Source organism: Cyanistes caeruleus, chromosome 4, assembly GCF_971803275.1.
Source record: "Cyanistes caeruleus chromosome 4, bCyaCae1.hap1.1, whole genome shotgun sequence".
NCBI classification, from domain to species: domain Eukaryota; kingdom Metazoa; phylum Chordata; class Aves; order Passeriformes; family Paridae; genus Cyanistes; species Cyanistes caeruleus.
Genome location: NC_141704.1, coordinates 44,183,092 through 44,201,396, shown reverse-complemented (window position 1 = coordinate 44,201,396; position 18,305 = coordinate 44,183,092). Strand labels below are relative to the sequence as shown.

General features: G+C 38.7%; 1 protein-coding gene across 19 annotated transcripts in view; it reads left to right on the top strand.

Annotated features, from left to right (window-relative positions):
• NAV3 (neuron navigator 3) overlaps positions 1 to 13,116 on the top strand; it is a 504,955-nt gene extending 491,839 nt beyond the window's left edge. For all 19 annotated transcript variants that reach the window (XM_086884225.1, XM_086884227.1, XM_086884224.1 and 16 more), the window contains 7 exons: positions 725 to 960; positions 2,927 to 3,081; positions 3,968 to 4,039; positions 4,454 to 4,650; positions 5,278 to 5,396; positions 8,086 to 8,289; positions 10,415 to 13,116. In XM_086884225.1, coding sequence (XP_086740351.1) covers positions 725 to 960; positions 2,927 to 3,081; positions 3,968 to 4,039; positions 4,454 to 4,650; positions 5,278 to 5,396; positions 8,086 to 8,289; positions 10,415 to 10,534 — 1,103 coding nt within the window. In that variant the 3' untranslated portion in view covers positions 10,535 to 13,116. The remainder of the gene's footprint in view (positions 1 to 724; positions 961 to 2,926; positions 3,082 to 3,967; positions 4,040 to 4,453; positions 4,651 to 5,277; positions 5,397 to 8,085; positions 8,290 to 10,414) is intronic.
• Positions 13,117 to 18,305: the final 5,189 nt, after the last annotated feature.

Sequence of the window (18,305 nt, the reverse complement as noted above, 5' to 3'; positions counted from 1 at the left end):
GAATACTTCTGCAGATACTGGAGAGTTCTACACTGCAGTTCCCTATCCTTTTGTGTTTATTATTCTTACACCTGACCTTTCTATATTGTCTCTAGTTTGAGGACACATCACATAAACTGTCTTTAAGACACTGCATAATATCTATCACAGCCTTTTGAGGGAAATCTAAGAATATCTGTCCACACCTGCCTAACTGCCAAACCACAACAAAGTACAGATTTATAAACAGTGTCACAAAAACCCAACCTCAAAACAGAGATTACAATGAGAAAATTTTATGCTTTGTTCAGTTCCAGTTCCACAAGAAAAATTCTATACATTTCAAAATGTAGGAGTTTGCTATTGGAGGGGAGAGGGTCCTTCAGGAGGACCTTACATACATTGATGTGACAGCTGGTAATCCTTGTGGCTGTCACTTTCACCATTTTTTGTCATTGTTGCCAGTAATATTTGAAATGTATCTTTGCCTCACTGCGCCTTTTTTTCTCATTTACTTTGATTGCATCTCTCCCACTCATCTCAACTCACTACTGCTGTTTAATTTTTTGTGGAAGGATACCAGTATTTCTACAGTAAAGTTTTTAAAGGGAATTTGATATAGAAGATGTGATTTAAGAGGTATCTTACCTTGCTTCGGGCATAGCACTGTTGCCATCGGGTGCTGGGCCAAATAACTACTTTAGCAAGGATAAGACAGGCCATTTTTCTTTTCTTTTATCTCCAGGAGTAGAAGAAAACAGTTTGGACAGTTTTGTGTTTGACACGTTGATTCCTAAGCCAATAACGCAACGGTACTTTAATTTACTGATGGAGCATCGCAGAATCATTCTGTCAGGACCCAGTGGCACGGGAAAGACCTATCTAGCTAACAGGCTGGCTGAATATATTATAACTAAATCAGGCAGAAAAAAAACTGAGGATGCAATTGCAACTTTTAACATAGATCACAAGTCAAGTAAGGTAAGTTACAGCTGAAAACATAAACGATTGCCCAATTTGTAGTGATGATGCAGAACAGATTCCATTAATTGTTGTACTCTTTTGCTGCTCTGTTAGCATTTCTTCCCACAAGAATGCAGGCTCCAATCCCAGTGATGTACAGGGACCAGATCTTTCTGTTCTAAACAAGCCACTGAAGCACTGTCAAGGAAGTCTCAATTTTCCCCCTCCTGAGGAAACCCATTTTAATCATAGATGCAGTCCAACTCCTATGTAAATTAAATTTTTGGAGTGTCTGTAATTCCTTTGTCAGAAGATTGGCTATATAGTAATACTAGTGTAACTTGCTTTTTTATGATGATAACATCAGCCTTTGTTAGCAAATATTTCAAAGGGGTGATCTGAAATTACTGTCTTGGGTTCAGTTTTTTAGTTGGCACTGGAGAGATACAACTGTCATGATTTCTGCTGTGCATTGGTCAGCAAGCTGACCATACTGAAATTGCCTCACACATCATGTCACACCCCCAGTGATTTACACAGCTCAGATTATCAGGATTCTAGCAGGACTACTGTGCTAGCCACAGATAATATTCATCTGGCTGTCCTGAATTGGGTGTACTCCTTTCTTGGTACCTGGGGGGAAAGAAATGAAAGGGTTTGCCCAGAGCTTTCTGATTTGCACAGAACATAATGAATGCTAACATAAGAAGGGAGAACATACAGATCCCAAAGGGGAAAAAGGCCCATTCTGGCAAAAATAAACTGCTTTTCACTGTCTTTATACAGAGGATTTGTGATGCCATTTTCTTTGGCAGAGAATGTGTTTATGTTCTATTGTTATACCATACACATCTGTAAAGAAAATTGTCCCACAAAAGAGACAGCTTTTAGATTTCTGGTAAATTGCTTAGTCTGTGTGTTTTGGTGTTTGTCTGTTGTTTTTGGGATTGGATTGGTTGGGGTTTTTTCCCCCTTTTTCTTCTATCAAAATTTGTGAAGAATTTTTGAGTTTGTAATAAAAAAAGAAAGAGCAACTTTGTCAAATACCAAGGGTGTTTGAATAATACAAATGGTACTATTCCATGGAAGAAACCTATCATATTCCCTGAAAGACACCTGATCATAAAAAGACAAAGAAAAATATTTCTTAAAATAAAAAAAGGGCATGTTCCATTGAAAGAAGAAAAGATTCTGCTATCCCTGATCCAGAAAATAAAATGGCAATAGGAACTTTGTCCGTAATACTGAGCATTTCCAACCCTGACAAAATTAGATACCTCTAGACATACAGCTGTAAAACCTGACTTGCCCAAATTCTCAAGAACAACTCTTGACAAAACTGTGAAATTTTTTGATTATAGAAAGCTCTCTTTTACTTCTGCACTAAACAGTAGCCAGACAGCTGACAGGAAAGAAGAATTTACACTACAAATTTTGTTATGAGTTGTGATAAAGCATCCCCAAGAAGGCAGGCAGATATTCAGTGAGAGTGCTGAAAGGAGATATCTAAAGGAGAAGTTTAATACACCAAAGTATTGTGTGGCAGTCTGGTGGGGTTTTGGTATGTAAATGTGGCATTCATAAGGATGAAGCTCCAAAAATTAATATGGGTATCTCAGTCCATAAGAAATGGCATGTTTTATTACAGTGTATTTTCCTCTGGATATAAGATATTTTATCAGAAAATTTCTAATGAATATATCCTCCAAATCAGAATGTTTCAGTCCTTTATCTTGTGTTTAGCACCTTTGTTTTTTCCTAGGATATGGCTTTAATGTTGCCCTGGGTAAACAGCATGTTTTCCTGCACGTGCAGATCCATCAGAGTGATTCACAGAAGGAAAACTCTTTAGCAGTCATTTTATCTTTCTGATTTTTTTTTCCCTAGTCAGATGGCATCTATGGTCTAATCAGATTCATCTTCTCTGGGTTTGGGGCATTTTTTGTGATTTTGGTTTTTGTTTTTTTAATTAATTCTGCTGAAGGATCTACGACAATATCTGGCAAACTTAGCTGAGCAATGCAGTGCTGACAACAATGGTGCTGACCTCCCTGTCGTCATAATTCTTGATAACCTCCACCACATCAGTTCACTAAGTGACATCTTCAATGGTTTCCTCAACTGTAAATATAATAAATGGTAGGTAGTGCCTCTTCTCTCTCCTTGCACACAGGTTTTACAATTAAAACAGTAAAAGCTCATTGTTGCGTTGCTAAACAAAACATCCCAGTGAAAACTTAGGCTCCCATAGGCCATCTGCAAGGCTGTTATGTGCTTCAATAATTTTAACCCCTTTCAGCCAAGAACATAGTTGTCTCCTCCACTTTATTTGCATGACTCCTGTGCTTCTTGCTTCTCAGTACCACAAAAATTAAGCACGTACTTAAACACTTGGCAAAATGATAGTCTTATCCTTTGCACCCTGTCAGATTACACAAGCTCATTAGTACCATGAGAACAGCTTACAGTTTGTAATAGTGGAATTTGGGATAAACCATGCCATACAGAAGGAGCTGTGTGTCTGGCAGATTTGCCCTTCCCACAGTTTTCCAGCCACAGTGCAGAAGTACTAGGTCGGCTGACTGTCCTTAATTCTCAAGCAAGAGTAAAAATAATGTTTTCTAGAACTTTTACTGGCCTTTAACATTGATTATTTCTGCTGTAAAAGTGACATCATGGGGACTTCCCTTCATAAAATCATTGCATGCAATGTCCTACTCATGAGATTCAGTGGCTTTTGAAACTAAAAAGCTAGGCCTACTACTGAATGATTAGTTACATTAAGACAAGGTTTCTTTATTTATTTCTTCATTACAGATGAGCACTGGTAAATTAAATATGTGCAAAAGGGAAATAATACAAGAATAAACATTTTAAAAAGGGCACCTCAGAAATATTTTTAATCTATGTCTACAGTACACCCAGAGACTTGAAATTGGCCTAGTACAGATAATAAGAAGGAATATATTCTGAATATTCAAATTAATTCTCCCTCAAAAAAATCATACTGCTTTTATATTTCCAGTCCCTATATTATTGGAACCATGAACCAGGGAGTTTCTTCTTCACCAAATCTGGAGATGCATCACAATTTCAGGTACATTCATTCTGTATTTGTTGTGGCCATGTTTGCACAGCTCCCTGCTTCTGAGCCCAGTTGTTTGACAAATATTGATCTTGTGTTTCATCACAGTAAAGTATTTCAGTTCAGTTCAGCTTCAGTGTCTCTCCTCTATTGATGGGTCTCTGAATGGTGCTGGGGAATAGTAAAAGAAATACTGTCTGTCACCTCTAGAAAGTTGCTGAAGATTATTGCTTTCCTGCTTTTCATTTTGTCTTCAGCAGTGTCTTGTCTTCCTGCTGGAACCTGAAATGGCTGTGTTAAAACAGTGAGCAGTAGTGAGGTTTACTGGAGCAGGGTTATACTTGCTGACTAATGAGATTCTATGACATTACTTTCATCTATATGTTCAAGAGGAAATAATGCTTGACATTCATCTCTTCTACCCAGGTGGGTGCTGTGTGCTAATCACACAGAGCCTGTTAAAGGTTTCTTAGGCAGATATCTGAGAAGGAAACTGATTGAAACTGAAATAGAAAAGAACATACGCAATAATGAGCTTATGAAAATCATTGACTGGATCCCCAAAACATGGCATCATCTCAACAGCTTCCTAGAAACGCACAGCTCTTCAGATGTAACCATTGGTGAGTCCATTGGTGGAGTGTGTTGAAATAAGGATGCAGGCTGAGCATTTTAGGGATTTGTGAAGAATATATTATTATTTTTTTTAAGTTGCGATGTTTCAATGGGAAGTAAAACATAGGTGTGGGGAATTTGTCTAGTTATCAGCAAGATTTAAAAGAAAATAGGAGGTTTAATGAGAGAAGATATATATTTTCTGGTAGTTCTTCCTTTGTTGCTAAACACTTTCAAGTAAAAGATCAAAATTTTTTAATCTAAACTTTAAAAAAATTACCCCCAATAGTACCTTCCCTAGGCTTAATTTTTTTCTCCTGTTTTCACACTATAGTATAATTACAGTGATAAAAAACTTTGGACCTGAGGTCTTTTAATGGAATAGCTATGTTAGCAAAGATGTCAGCTTTTACATAGCTTTGCCATAAAACTTGTAAGTGTTCATCAGGCCCTAAAATTGGTCTAAATGGCACCAGTTCATTTTTAAAAACAGGAGACTGTTAGCTCCTTTAATGCAGTCCTGTTTTAATATTTTCTTAACTTGAGCTTGTTCCGCTACTGCTCTTTTAATTTTGAGATTATTTCAAGTGTATTTCCTAGTTCTACCTTTTTTAATACACAACTTGACTTCTCAGGTCCCCGTCTCTTCCTCCCTTGCCCTATGGATGTTGATGGCTCCAGAGTGTGGTTCACAGACCTTTGGAACTATTCCCTGGTTCCATATCTTCTGGAAGCTGTGAGAGAAGGACTCCAGGTATGTAATTTGTTCCTAGAAATTTTTTTAATTGCTTTCAAAGGCTTTCTCCAAGCTGTTTTTAAACGGTGCATCCTGCTATGAATGCACCATTCATTCATGCAGGATTTCCTCATTGCAAGAGGAAAATCTTTGGATGGGTTATAGAAGGCAGACTCCAATTCCTTTTGACATGCTCTTACTCTGTATAATTTGGCTTTTTCTGCTCCAGCACTAACATATCTTGTATTTTATGAAGAGGGTTTCTTCTCTGTGACTGGAGGAAGGTGGGTTTTTTTCCATTGGTTAAAGAGTTCCCAGCATGGCTAAATACAGCTCAGATTGTCTCCCTGAGTCAAGGCAGTCTCAGCCTATCCCTGAATGGAACAGTTAATGAGCTTTACACTGGTGCCAGAAAATAGCTTTGATCTCTGTAATCCTCCTACCACCTACATACACATGTAGGTACACAGGTTTGTGGGAAAAAGCTTTTGAACAAGGATGTTTTCATAGAATCATAGAAAGGCTTGGATTGGAAGGGACCTAAAGGATCATCCAATTGCTGCCCTTGAACATTTCCAGGGATGGGGCATCCACAACTTTTCTGGGAAACTTGTTCCAGTGTCTCAGCACCCTCGCTGTAAAGATTTCTTCCTAACATCCAATCTAAATCTCTCCTTTCTTAGTTTTAATTCATTCTGCCTTGTCCTGTCACTATCTGGCTACATTAAAATGTTGTTCCCCCTCTTTCTTATAAGTGCCCTGGAAGGTTGCAATGAAGTCTTCCCCAGGAGGATAACTCTCAGGGTTATGCCAGAGGAGGTTAGGATTTTGGATAATTCCACATTTTTGGAGGAAACCTAAATCTTTACATTAATCCATTCTCTTTTTTTAAAATTTTTTTTCCCCTATCTTTAATTTGCTTTCTCCCTTTTCCTTTTTGTTTATGCACTGCAATTCTATGTCCTCTAGAAAGATGCTTTGTGGAAAGGCATTTTTTTCCACATATGACACCAAAAGAAATTACTGTATAGTGCATGGAAGAATGTTATAGACTAGGCAAAGAACTGCATAAGCAGCTGTAGTTTCTTTATCACCTGTATTGACACAGTGACATACTGATGCAATGAAGGTTTAGAATCTTGCCTGTTGAGTATCTCATGCTTTCCTAAAACTGCTTATCTCTCTGGGAATTACAGTGTTTATGCCTTGTGCAGAATACTGCCAAACATTTGATAGAACAGCCACAGTGAGATTAACAGCACTTGTTTAGACCAGTTATAAAAATGCAGTGATATTCTTCATGCTCATATTTTCCCAAGCATACAGGATAACTGCTTAAATGAAAACTTCAGTTGTAGAGCAGAAGATGGCAGCATATAGAAGAAAATATGTTTGTTTCATGAGCTGTAACAATGTTTAGATACTTTGGATGGCTTCCATAGAATGAAATTATTAATAATAAACATAATTCTTTTATAATATATAATTCAGTGTTCCTGGAACCGAAGATAGATAGAAACTGCCTTTCTGGTCAGGTGCTTTGCAAACTCACTTGTCAAACATAGGATTTACAAGCCTTGCTCTAAATTCCAGGAAAGATTTAGTCACTGTTAATCTCAGATGAAGGGAAGTGCTACAGCCTGGAGCTAGCCTGCTACCCCTGAGAAACATTTCTCTTGGCTTATTTAGGCAGATCCCTGTTGTAGCAGCCTAGCCTCAGTGCAGGGCAGAAGTCTGAGTATCTCTGTGCCCAATACAGGGAACCTGGCTACCTAACCTGAAGCTCTGCAGTCAGCAAGTGCCTGGCAGCAGGTGTTGCAGTGATAAGCACAACGCATCTTTCTGCCTTTATCACTGATGTCCTCCCCTGTTGTAGTCCCTTTAGGAGTGCAGCCCACATGTATCCTCTGTGAGTGTGTGCCCTGCCAACAGCATGGTGTTCTTTGGATTGTGTGAAACTGTTTGAGGCGGGAGAAGTTACAAAAAGCCCCGGTGGATGACTGCCCATCCCAGTGTGTCACTGTCACAGCTGAAAGAAATCTTTAAAGCAGCAAGTCAAGGCTCTCAGTTAACGTGTTGCTTGTGAACAGCAATACAGAGAGGGATGAATTTTAGTGAGGAAGCTACCAGATCTCCTAAAATTGCAATATTCTCATTCTTACTTGCTCTGTCCTCCTCCCAGGTTCATAAGCATTTTATGCTTCATAGTAAGGAAAAGTAGATCCCTTGTGAAGTTCTTCTCTTAACCTTCTGAAAGTTATCACATTTAGGATGTGGACAGATGTCTGCATCAGCATCTCATTTTGCTAGGAGACGTGAACAATCTGTACTGCCGTCTTCTAATTCACTCCAAAAAAAAATCCAATTAACTTGAATGCTTTTGATAGGTCTGTGTTAATTTCTCTGATATGCCTTAAGCAAATTACCTCGAGATCTCATTTCACATTTTATCAAGCACTTGCTGTTGTCTACAAGTGTCACTAGTTATGGAGCATTTTCCAACTTACAGCCACTCTGTGTATTGGAGGAGCATTAGTGGAGATGTTCTGATCTCCTTAAGGTCTTATTTTACCTGAGTACTGGGAACATCTGAAAGCAAATATCTTTCTAAAATGGTTTAGATGTTTGTGATGCCTTTTTTTTCTGCTGTTATGACTAGTACTGAAAACTCTGTGGAATACTGACCTGTGTTATATCCACCATATAGATGTATGGTAAGAGGGCACCCTGGGAGGATCCCTCCAAGTGGGTAGCTGATACCTACCCATGGAGCTCTGCAACTCTACAGCATGAGTGGCCATCACTACTTCAGCTAAGGCCCGAAGATGTTGGTTATGAAGGTTATGCATCAGCAAAGGAAGGAACAACCTCTAAGCACGTTCCGCAGACTGATACAGAAGGGGATCCCTTGGTAAGATTCAAACTTTTGGGGAAAGGCTTTTCAGCATGCACTTTACTCTTACATGTTATACTGCAATAAAAAAAGTACTGTGCTCCTGTTCCAGAATAGACTTTTAAAATGAATCCTCTGATAATTTATGGAAATGTTGAAAATGAAAGGAAGCCAGGAGGGTGTGTATCACCAACACAATGATATATGTCCTTACATTGTTTATATTTCCCTTCTACCCAGATGTATCAGGTCTTCATCATTACATTGTTTGCGTACCACTCTTCAGCAGCTTATTAATCAATTTTATCATGAAAACATCTTTCCTCATTGGGCACTCTTTCACCTACATTATACAAATGAAGCATTGCAATATTCACATTATCTAACCTACCTATCATAGAGAATTTAGTGAAAATAGTAATTAGCCATTCTTCCATTTCTCATAATATTTCAAGATAACTGATGACTGTGTAATAGTCTTATTGTAGAAGGAATGCAAATGTGCTGGCATTAAATGATAAGAAGTTGATTTCTCTCAATGCCACGTATTGTTTTATTTAAATATGATCCCAGACATTTGGGTTTAACATTGCCTCCTCTGACTATTAAAATGCATATGTTGAACTGCTATTCTTGTGTAGTGCTTTCTCTGTGGACTGCCTTCATCGCAATTCAAAATACCATTTTAGAGAACTGTATTTTTAGAATACAGTCAGCCCTTGAAAAAGGGAATTTCTCAGAGAAAAATGCATTTAACTCTTAATGTTGTTAAGAAAATGGTTCCTCAGCCCCATTGTTTCATATTCAGAAACAGACCTTGTGTCCTGAAAAAGTGTAGAAAATCATCTTACTTGAGCGCCTCTTCCATTCCATAAGCTTTCAGGTGATATTTTGACCCTGTGGTTTGGGCTTTCAATGTATTGGACAGGCTTCCATCACAGCATAATCTCCACTGTGGTGAAAGCTCAGGCTGTGGGCAGCCTGAGTTCAGTGTCCACTCACCCCTGCTCCCTGCACACTGTGCTCAGCATCTGTACCTGAGTAAATACCAGAATCTTGAAAGCTGTGACTGGAGAGTTTGCCCCTGTCTCCTCTAGAGCTCATGGGTGGGCAGACACTGCACTTGTGGAAGCAGGATATCATGCAGGATGTATTGAACACTCACTTCAGGCTCCTTCACAAGCATGGATACCTATTAAAGCTTCAGCAAATCTACACAAAAGTGTTCAACACTGCTCAGTGCCTAGAGAAAACTTCACCAAGCTGAAAGCATAGAGATGTAAGGATTTCTGAACTAACTGGAAGTAGGGGCTTAAAACACAAACCAATAGGAATACATCTTTTCATTGTCTGCTTTCTGTAAAGACAGTGTATTTGTTGCTTGAAGAGCACTGAAGTACTGTCAACATTGCTCGTAGTCCTTAGCATGCTGGCAGAAGTAGATGTTTTATAAATAAAATCCTGCCCGTTATAGTTAGGCATCAAGCATCCAAGTAATTTTCTGGATCTTAATGCTGCTATTTGATGATTTTCAAGGTTTTGATGGATTTCAGGTACCAGTAATCCCTAAATTATGGGGGGCTCTACTCTCATGGATAGGAGGATCTGTTGCTGTTCAACTCTTGAGGTCAGACCCTCAACAGCAGATGGGACTCATTTATGAAGCAGCTGGCATCAGTCTACCCTCTCTCATTCCCTCCCCATCTTTCTGTTGTAGAGGGGGTATGTTACTGTGATTATGTTTTCAGTTGCTTTTCCAGTGTAATGCATCTACACTATCCAAAAATTATCTGGAAGCTTAACTGTCTCCAAATATGGGCCCAGATGTCCAGCTGAGATACAGCTTCCTTCCTCTGCCAGCGTTGCAGCTGCAGCTGGCCTCACCCCTGAATTAAAGAGAGTTATCAGGCAGCTCCATTGTGTCCTTCTTTGGACCTTTAAACTTCTATTTAAAAACCAGAAGGCAACGAAAAGAGTGCCAGTAGGAGCCGCTAACACCCTGCCCTTTCTGAAATCTTTTTGCATGGTCCCTCATCTAGGTTCCAGCACACCTCATACAGCAAGGGAGCTTAATTAAATTTTAACACGGTCAGTGCAGTATTAAATGAGATGAGGTTATGTAAACATTGCTTTCTTCTTTCAGATGAATATGCTAATGAGGCTTCAAGAGGCAGCCAACTATTCGAGCGCACAGAGCTGTGACAGTGATAGCACCAGCCACCATGACGACATTTTGGATTCATCCCTTGAATCAACTCTCTGAAAGGGACAAATCTTGCTGTAGGATGATGGTAAAATCTGTTTCCACTAGACCACTGCCAGTATTAAAGCAGCACACCGAAGTGTCTGAGTAAGAATGGTGTGTTGTAGGGAGGCAGGAGACCTAACTCTGCAAAGCCAGGAAGAAAAATTGAAGTGGAAAGCTTGAATTAGTTTAATTTCAAGGCGTTTCAATACCTATGGAGCCATGTGAGACTCCATTTGTCAACTGGAAAGTGCCCTAGACCAAGGGCATCTGAGCAGATTGCACATGTGTTAGCCAAACTGGAATATTTTTTTTCCCTTATCCTCTTTCTCTCTCTTTGTCTCTCTGTGTTTCCCTGTACAAGTTTACAGTGAAACTTCTTCGGTTTTTTTTTTCCTTTAGTTTACCCCGAGGTTCTGCATGAACAATGCAGTCTTCTAATTATCTTTTAACCTCTGTTGTGCCACATGGTGCTGGTCACAGGACGGCAGTGGTGTTTGTGTTATACACTACTGCCCATTCCAGAACGAGTAAAAGATGATAGTAACTCAGAAAGCACAAACAGTATTGTGCAATCACCAGAAAACATGACTGTGATATGCTGGATAAGTGCCAATTTAATTCTAACTGCCATGGTCACGGTGATGCGCTCCATCAAGTTTTTAGTACTCAAGTCACAGATTTTATAAAGTTATTTTTACCACAAGGGTCTTTTTTAACCGCCTGCCCACTCCTTAACAACAGTTTTCTACCAATTATTAACCAACACTGATTAAAGGCTTTTTAGGGCTTCATTTGTTTGAGCCTTTTCAGTGAAAGAAGGAACATTTCTTATGGTGCTGTCTCACTGCCTTAAAACAGATTTCTAGAACAGTTTTACAGTTGGTTTAATTCCTAAACCATTGGTAATTTACACTGTTTTTTTCTTCATTTACTAATGAGAAAACATCAGTTAACATAGTAGCCTCATATCTGTATATCATGATTTTTTAAAGTAATGGATACGAGAAAGAACAGTTGCTATATAATATTTTTATCTTGTGAATAGATTTCTCTGCCTACCCTCAGAAGTACACAAGGACCCTAAACCCACTTTCACTGCCACCTAAATGCTGACAAAATCGGCTCAAATCCATTTGGTCCCATAGAATGGAATTTTGGGGAGGATAGATGTTTTGAATACTTATCCAGCAGAGCTGGATGCACTTGATGCAGCATGAGCACAAATATATGGGTTTGGTTTTTTTTCCTTTCTCTAGTTTCAGCATGTTGTTTTGATTGTTATAGTTGTACATGAAGAATTCAGCATAAAAGAACACTGAAGCAGTGATGTCCACTGTGGAAGAGGAAGAGTTTATACTGTAAAAGTGGGTTGGTTTTGCACAGTCTACTGGGTGGGTATTGTAAATATAAAGAAAAAGAAAAAAAAAAAAAAAAAGAAAAAAAAAGCCTTGCACAAATCAAATCAAAAACAAACAAACAAACAAAAAAAATTGTATTTTATTCTGTTGGTGTTAAGAGATGTTTCACTTGCTGAGATTTCCTGTATGTTGCAAACAAATACAGAATGCAAAACCTAAAAGCTGTTATTACCTGGTGTGTTTGTCCTGTACTTACAGTTGTTACAACTATGCAGGAGCTATTAATGCTACAGTTAGCACATCTCAATATCTGTATGAACCAATACATTTTGGGGGGAAAAGTCTGAAAATGTTTAAGGTTCATATGTCACAGCAGGCTACAACCAGACTGCATCTGGATTGCTCACAGTAACCAGAAACACTCTTTTACCACGAGAGCCGTGAGGTTAAAATAGGCGTGCATGAACCTGTGAAGGTACCTAAGGGCTCTGGCATTGTGTAGTCACGTACTGTACACCTCCATGGATGTTACCTTCGGGATGTGTATCTGGTGCTATTCACTCCTCCTGGCCACCCCGTGGCCACCTGCTGTAACCTAAAGAAATCAATGCAGTTTCCAAATGGCACTGAGCTGCATCACTGAACCTAGAGGTTCCTACACGGTGCTATTGCCCTGAATAAAACTCTGAATTTATGCACGTAGGATTCAGTCTGACCAACGTCGTGCCCCCCAAATCTGGATCCATTTCTGATGCAAAATGTCAGTTCATACACCTTGACTGACTCAAAGAACTAAAGCAAAGCTGCTCTTTCTTGTACCTTGTGCTCTGAGCAAACCTGCAAATCTTTTCCTGCCATATTTAGCTCACAAACACACAATATTACATACACAAAACTTCCTGCAATACATCTCAGTGAGTCCACCTAGTTTACAACTCAGAAATTGTTTGTGAAACATTTGTCTGTACACATTTTATATTTTGTACATTTTTGATGTAACATATCTTGTAAATAGACAGAAACAGTGAAATAAATCATCTGAAAATTTTTGTAGTCTTTGTAAAACCCTAATAATAAGTATTTGGTGTCATCGGACTTAACTGGATGATGTATTTTCTATTGGTTTATTGTTCCTCTAGCTTGTAAACCAGCTTGCGTATATTTTTTTTTTTGCAGGTGTGCACACTGTATCTGTCTAAATTATTACTTTGCCATTAAAGTGGAATTATTTATTGAAAACACAGTCTGGTGTTTTTGCAGTCAGGAGTATTTAACATATATTATTTCAAATATATGAACATGAAAACAAAATGACATGCTGAAGGATGTGATTTTTCTGTATTCAGCAGAACTAATCTCTGTAGAAACAAAATTAAGTACTGCTTCCAGTTCCAATGATTCAGCAGGGTTTTTGAACAGCTGTTTCCTTGGTGGGAACAGGTTATGCCATTCAGAAACAACTTCACAATCTCCTCATTCTCAGGATTATTTTAAAATACAAGCCTATTGATTTTAGTGATAAAAAATATGCCCAAAACCAGTGAAGTATAATGCCTTATTTTGAAGCTCAAAGAACTCAGAGCTACTTCCTCAGCAGGTAGACATCAATATTATTTGATAGAATTCAAAGAAAGAAAGTATAATTCTTAGTCACCTAATGACAGACTCTGATGTTGGAAGAGATCATTATGCTCCTCCAAGCTGCAGCATCTCAGCTGTAAGTCTCAGCAGCAGGTATGCAATTTCTCCTAGAAGTGCAATATCCCAGGAAAGACCTTTAGACATATCAATACAGAGTAGAAGATTGATCACCTCATTAAGGATGTGGATAATTATTGACTGGGTGGTTTGGGTTTTTTAAGGGCTTTATTTGCGGTTAAATCTTACTTAAATTTCACTTTTTCAAAAGAATAATATCCCATACTGTACTTTGTTATGTCCTTTCTTCTTATACTAAAAAGCCAGGCACAATTGGAAACATCTTTTACAATAGTCTTTGCTTGTTTTTTTGATAAGACAGGCAGCTTGCTCATTCCTAGCTTTCCACAATAAGCCATACCTTTCATGCCTCACCATGTTTATTGCAGGACTTTCTGACTATATGGTTTATCCCATAGTCCATTCTGAAATGTGGGTATGAGAGTTGCACACAGCATTCCTGTCGTGGTTTTACATTTGCTGTAAACAGAGCTAATATCACCTTCCTACTCCCACTTCATATTTTCCCTGCTTAGGCTTCAGGGCTGACATTCACTCTCTAATTGCATCATCCCACTGCAAACTCATGTTCAGTTAATTATCTACCAAGACCCTGACTTCTTTTCATGTTCTATCATTTTGAAATACTTAGTCCAATCCTGTCTATATAAACTATGCTCTTTCTTCCTTAGATATATGAGTGCAAATTTATCTATATTAAGAGAGGATATTCAAATCAGCCCACCCTACTAAATGATTAATTCTCTACAATTATCATCTGTGTAATGTATAACTTCAGCAGCTTCCATCATTTCCAAAACCTGCACTGTCGTTTTACTTTGTTTTTCAGTTTGTACATAAAGTAATAAGTTATGTTTTGTCAAGAGCAGAGTCCTGTTGAATCCTGGTGGGACCTTCCATGAAGATTTACTGTTTACAGCTGCATTGTTTACAGCTACTTGTGCCATGGGTATATTTGTATTTCAGTTAATATGGATATAAGCATACAAAGCTACGTGTATATAATATTACAGGAAATACATGATGAGTTACATGGCTTCTCCATCACTGTAGGTCTCCAAAGATGGATTAGATTGGTTTCTGTTGAAAATTACATATGTAGAGATGGTCTTCCACAGAAAAAGGACTAGACTAGGGTAATCTCAGGATGCTTTTCCTATAATTCAGTGCTGCAGTCTTTGCCATTACTTAAGGGAAAAGGTATGAAATTTAATTGTTAAACTCATTTTGTGTCTCCTGTCTCAGCATATCTACCTGTTAACCTTCATCTGGAGACCTGCTCGGTGAATGCCCAGGTTCCCATGACAGAATGGGATAGTGCAGCCTCAGAAAGAAGTGTTTTTAGCAAAGTACTTGAGACATTGCTCTGGCTTACAAGAACTCATTTTTTATGCTATCATTAACTAACTACAGTGTTTCTCAGCAGGTGCTTTTTCTTGATAACTGAATAATGTCACACAAATTAAACGCTACCATGAAGTTTGACAATGTAAGAGCTCCAGATGTGCTGCCATGGGAGAAATGTAATGCTGGTAATAGTACTAGTAGCAGAAAGTAGAATCTGTCATGAAAGATAAATTAACCAAAGCCAAGGCCATGTGACCTTGCCTTTCTACACTAAACTGCATTTACTGTTCTTTGTTCAATTGCAGCCTTAAACAAATGCTGCTAAATAGCAATGAGAAAGCACACTGAATAATCATGTCTTTAGTAAAAAAATTCATAAAAGAAATTATGTTTCACCTTTGTTAGTGCTTTTACTTGTTTTTTCCAGCAGTCTTTGTTAAATTAGATTGTATACAGTTTAAGAAACTTAATTGCATCTTGACAATTAAATGCCAAACCTGGAAGAAAAGACACCTGGTAACAAAATAAAGCATTTATGTGGTGACACATAACTAGCACTAATGATTTTATCATGGATGGCTCGGACAGAACAAAGAAGCAGACAAAATGTGCGTTATCTGTATGATAAAAGCCCAAGGACTTAGTGAATGAAAAAGCAATTTAAATTGATGAACTGTATTTTAGCATTAATAATTCAACGCACCTTAAATATGTCCTGCTGCTTTCTGAAAGTGCAGTGAAAAGACATACACAGACTGAAAACAGACTCTTCAGTGCAGGTAAGCTGTTCCACTCATGTAGGCCACATGCCAGAAAGAGATACGGCTTCTGCAAAGCAGTTCCTGAGCCACCAGACATAATTTGGTGACAGAATGGATAATTTAGCCCCGTCATTACCATACTCTTCATGTAACTGCCGTGATCTTTACCCTAACCCTAACTCTATCCCTGCTTTTCCAGGTCAAGCTAGTGCCACTGTTTTGAACTAATAGTACTGGCTCTTTGTTGTGGCTGTGCAAAGCCACACTGGAGGCAGAATTTGCATCTTGACTGGACTTAGATCACAATGCAAATGTATTTTTCATCTGGAGGAAATAAGAAACCTAAAAGCTATATAAGAAAACCTTGTTGTTCCATTAGTAATTACTGTGATTTATCTCATTACTACTTAATGTCTTTGTATTACTGCTTTTGTAGAGTCTGCGTCTCAAATACTTTATGAATAGTTTCCTTTAATTTGTAAAAACAAATTATGTTTCCGAGTATAAAATTGTACTGCTTGTTTGAGAGCTGGCTATTACCTTGTATCAATCTGCCAGCCTGTTTAACAAACTATGTCCACACACAGTAAATTTCATCTCTAGCTTAAGGGTCTCTGAGGTTAAATAACATGTTTAGTCTTGCTATGTATTCTGTGTAAGTCATGTTCTTTATTTTCTGTCCTGAATATAGGGTTAAGCATATTAGCAATATTAATAAGCATTATTAGCAATAATGCTTCCCTAATTTCAACTTCAGTGCCTGCAATTTATTCCTCTACAAACCATCATCTTCAGAGAATAAGATGGTCAACTAACTGCTGCAAGATTCAGCTGAACATTGTAGCAGCTGTGCAGAGTATTACTCAAGAATTATAATGTAATTGCATGCTTAGGCACAGCATTCAGTGGTTTGCCATTTTTCCAGTTGTAGTGTTGAGTAAAACCTTCAGTCCACGTTGCTAATCAGAATGAAGGGAAGCCTCCTCTTCTTCTGGAGTGGAGCAGCTTCTGTTCATAAAGCCTCACTGCCTATTTTTTTAGCTACAAAACAATAGAGAGGTTGCTCCACCTAGAGAAGGACAGACAAGCTATAGCATAATGTTGCAGACCATGCTGGAGGAAATGGTTCATACTGAAAAAATAGCACTATCATTCAGCTGTTACTATTCCTTGATAAGTCAGGTAACTTTTTTAACTAAGAACAATATTTTCTTACCAGGTGTCAAAGATATGGAAGGAGATCTGAACTAAGCAATAATCAAAATGTAAAATATAAGACTGAAATTCAGTGTGAACTTTAGAACAAATATCCAGGCTTTAAGGGCTGTTGTATTGAAACTCTCTGCCTGATTCTTGGGGACATAGTATGATACACAGAAATTTCACCTATACCCACATAATCCTCCATATTTTCTCAGTTATGCTGAGTCCTTCTTCTGAGGGAGCAGGATAAAGTGAAAAAAAGAGGTCTGGTTCATATGCCTATTTGTGTCTATGAATTCTCTCCCCTCAGTTTTATTAGCAGACCTGCTGAACACCAAACCACAGCTGCTCAGGAAGTTTCCACCTAACAAGGCTGTCCTTTGAAGCCAAAATGGTGCACCAAAGAATGTCAGAGTAAATGGGCTCTGGATGTACCACAAGCAGAGAATGCTTTTGTCCTCATTTCCTGCCAGCTCCCCAGGCAGATGCTTCAGAACCAGAATTTCAGAGATCTGCAGCTCTGGTAAAGTTTTGTTCAGGATCAAGAGAATGAAGCTTCTTGCTACAGAGAAGTGGATGCCTGTTGCAGGAATTCAGGTTCTCACCCCCCTGGAAGCTCCAGCAGCCCCAGTGGGTAGGGTATCCTGGCATCCCTCACTATGAATATCCACACTGCCCTCACCTCCTGTGGAGGAACATGTCCTGAAGTTGATGATGGGGTAAAAATTGCTAAGATGTGTGGGAGGAGGAGGGGACAAAGCAGACATTGCTCTGATCTGTTTCAGACAATATGAGCAAAACCACCCATTCCTTCTAGAATGGAAGCATGGAGGATTTCTTCCCAGTGGTATTTTTTAGATAAGCTTTTACTGAAATTATTTGCAACACATACACATAGAGGATGTTACTGTTAAGGTAATTTCCATATGGATCAACTTTTTGTTAACACGGGGTCTTTAACAGTCTGTTTAGACTGCAGTGGCCATGGTAGCTTTGTTGAGGCAGACTTTGCAAGCTGCTCTGAGGACTGCCATTTCCAAAGGAAGGAAGGTATTTTGTCAGAGAAATCCAAGCATTGTGGTTTTAGCCTTTTTTTTTTTTTTTTTGCTTGGATCCGTTCATAGATAAGAAAATATCTCCTGTCACTGTCACAGGTCCTGTCACTGTCACAGGTCCTTTCCCTTCCTCAGCATTTTGTTCACTCCCCTCTCTACCCTTGTGCCACTTAGCACATCCCTTCTTCTTCTTTTGCCTTTCTCGTGCGTGTTCCTCCTCTCTCTGCTGTTCCCGCTGACACTCAGTTTGGCTCCCCTTCTCTGCCTGACACATTTCACTTGTCCATCTCCTCACTCCCCAGAAGGCTGCTGGCTGCTCAGAGTGTGCAAGGACAGCATCATG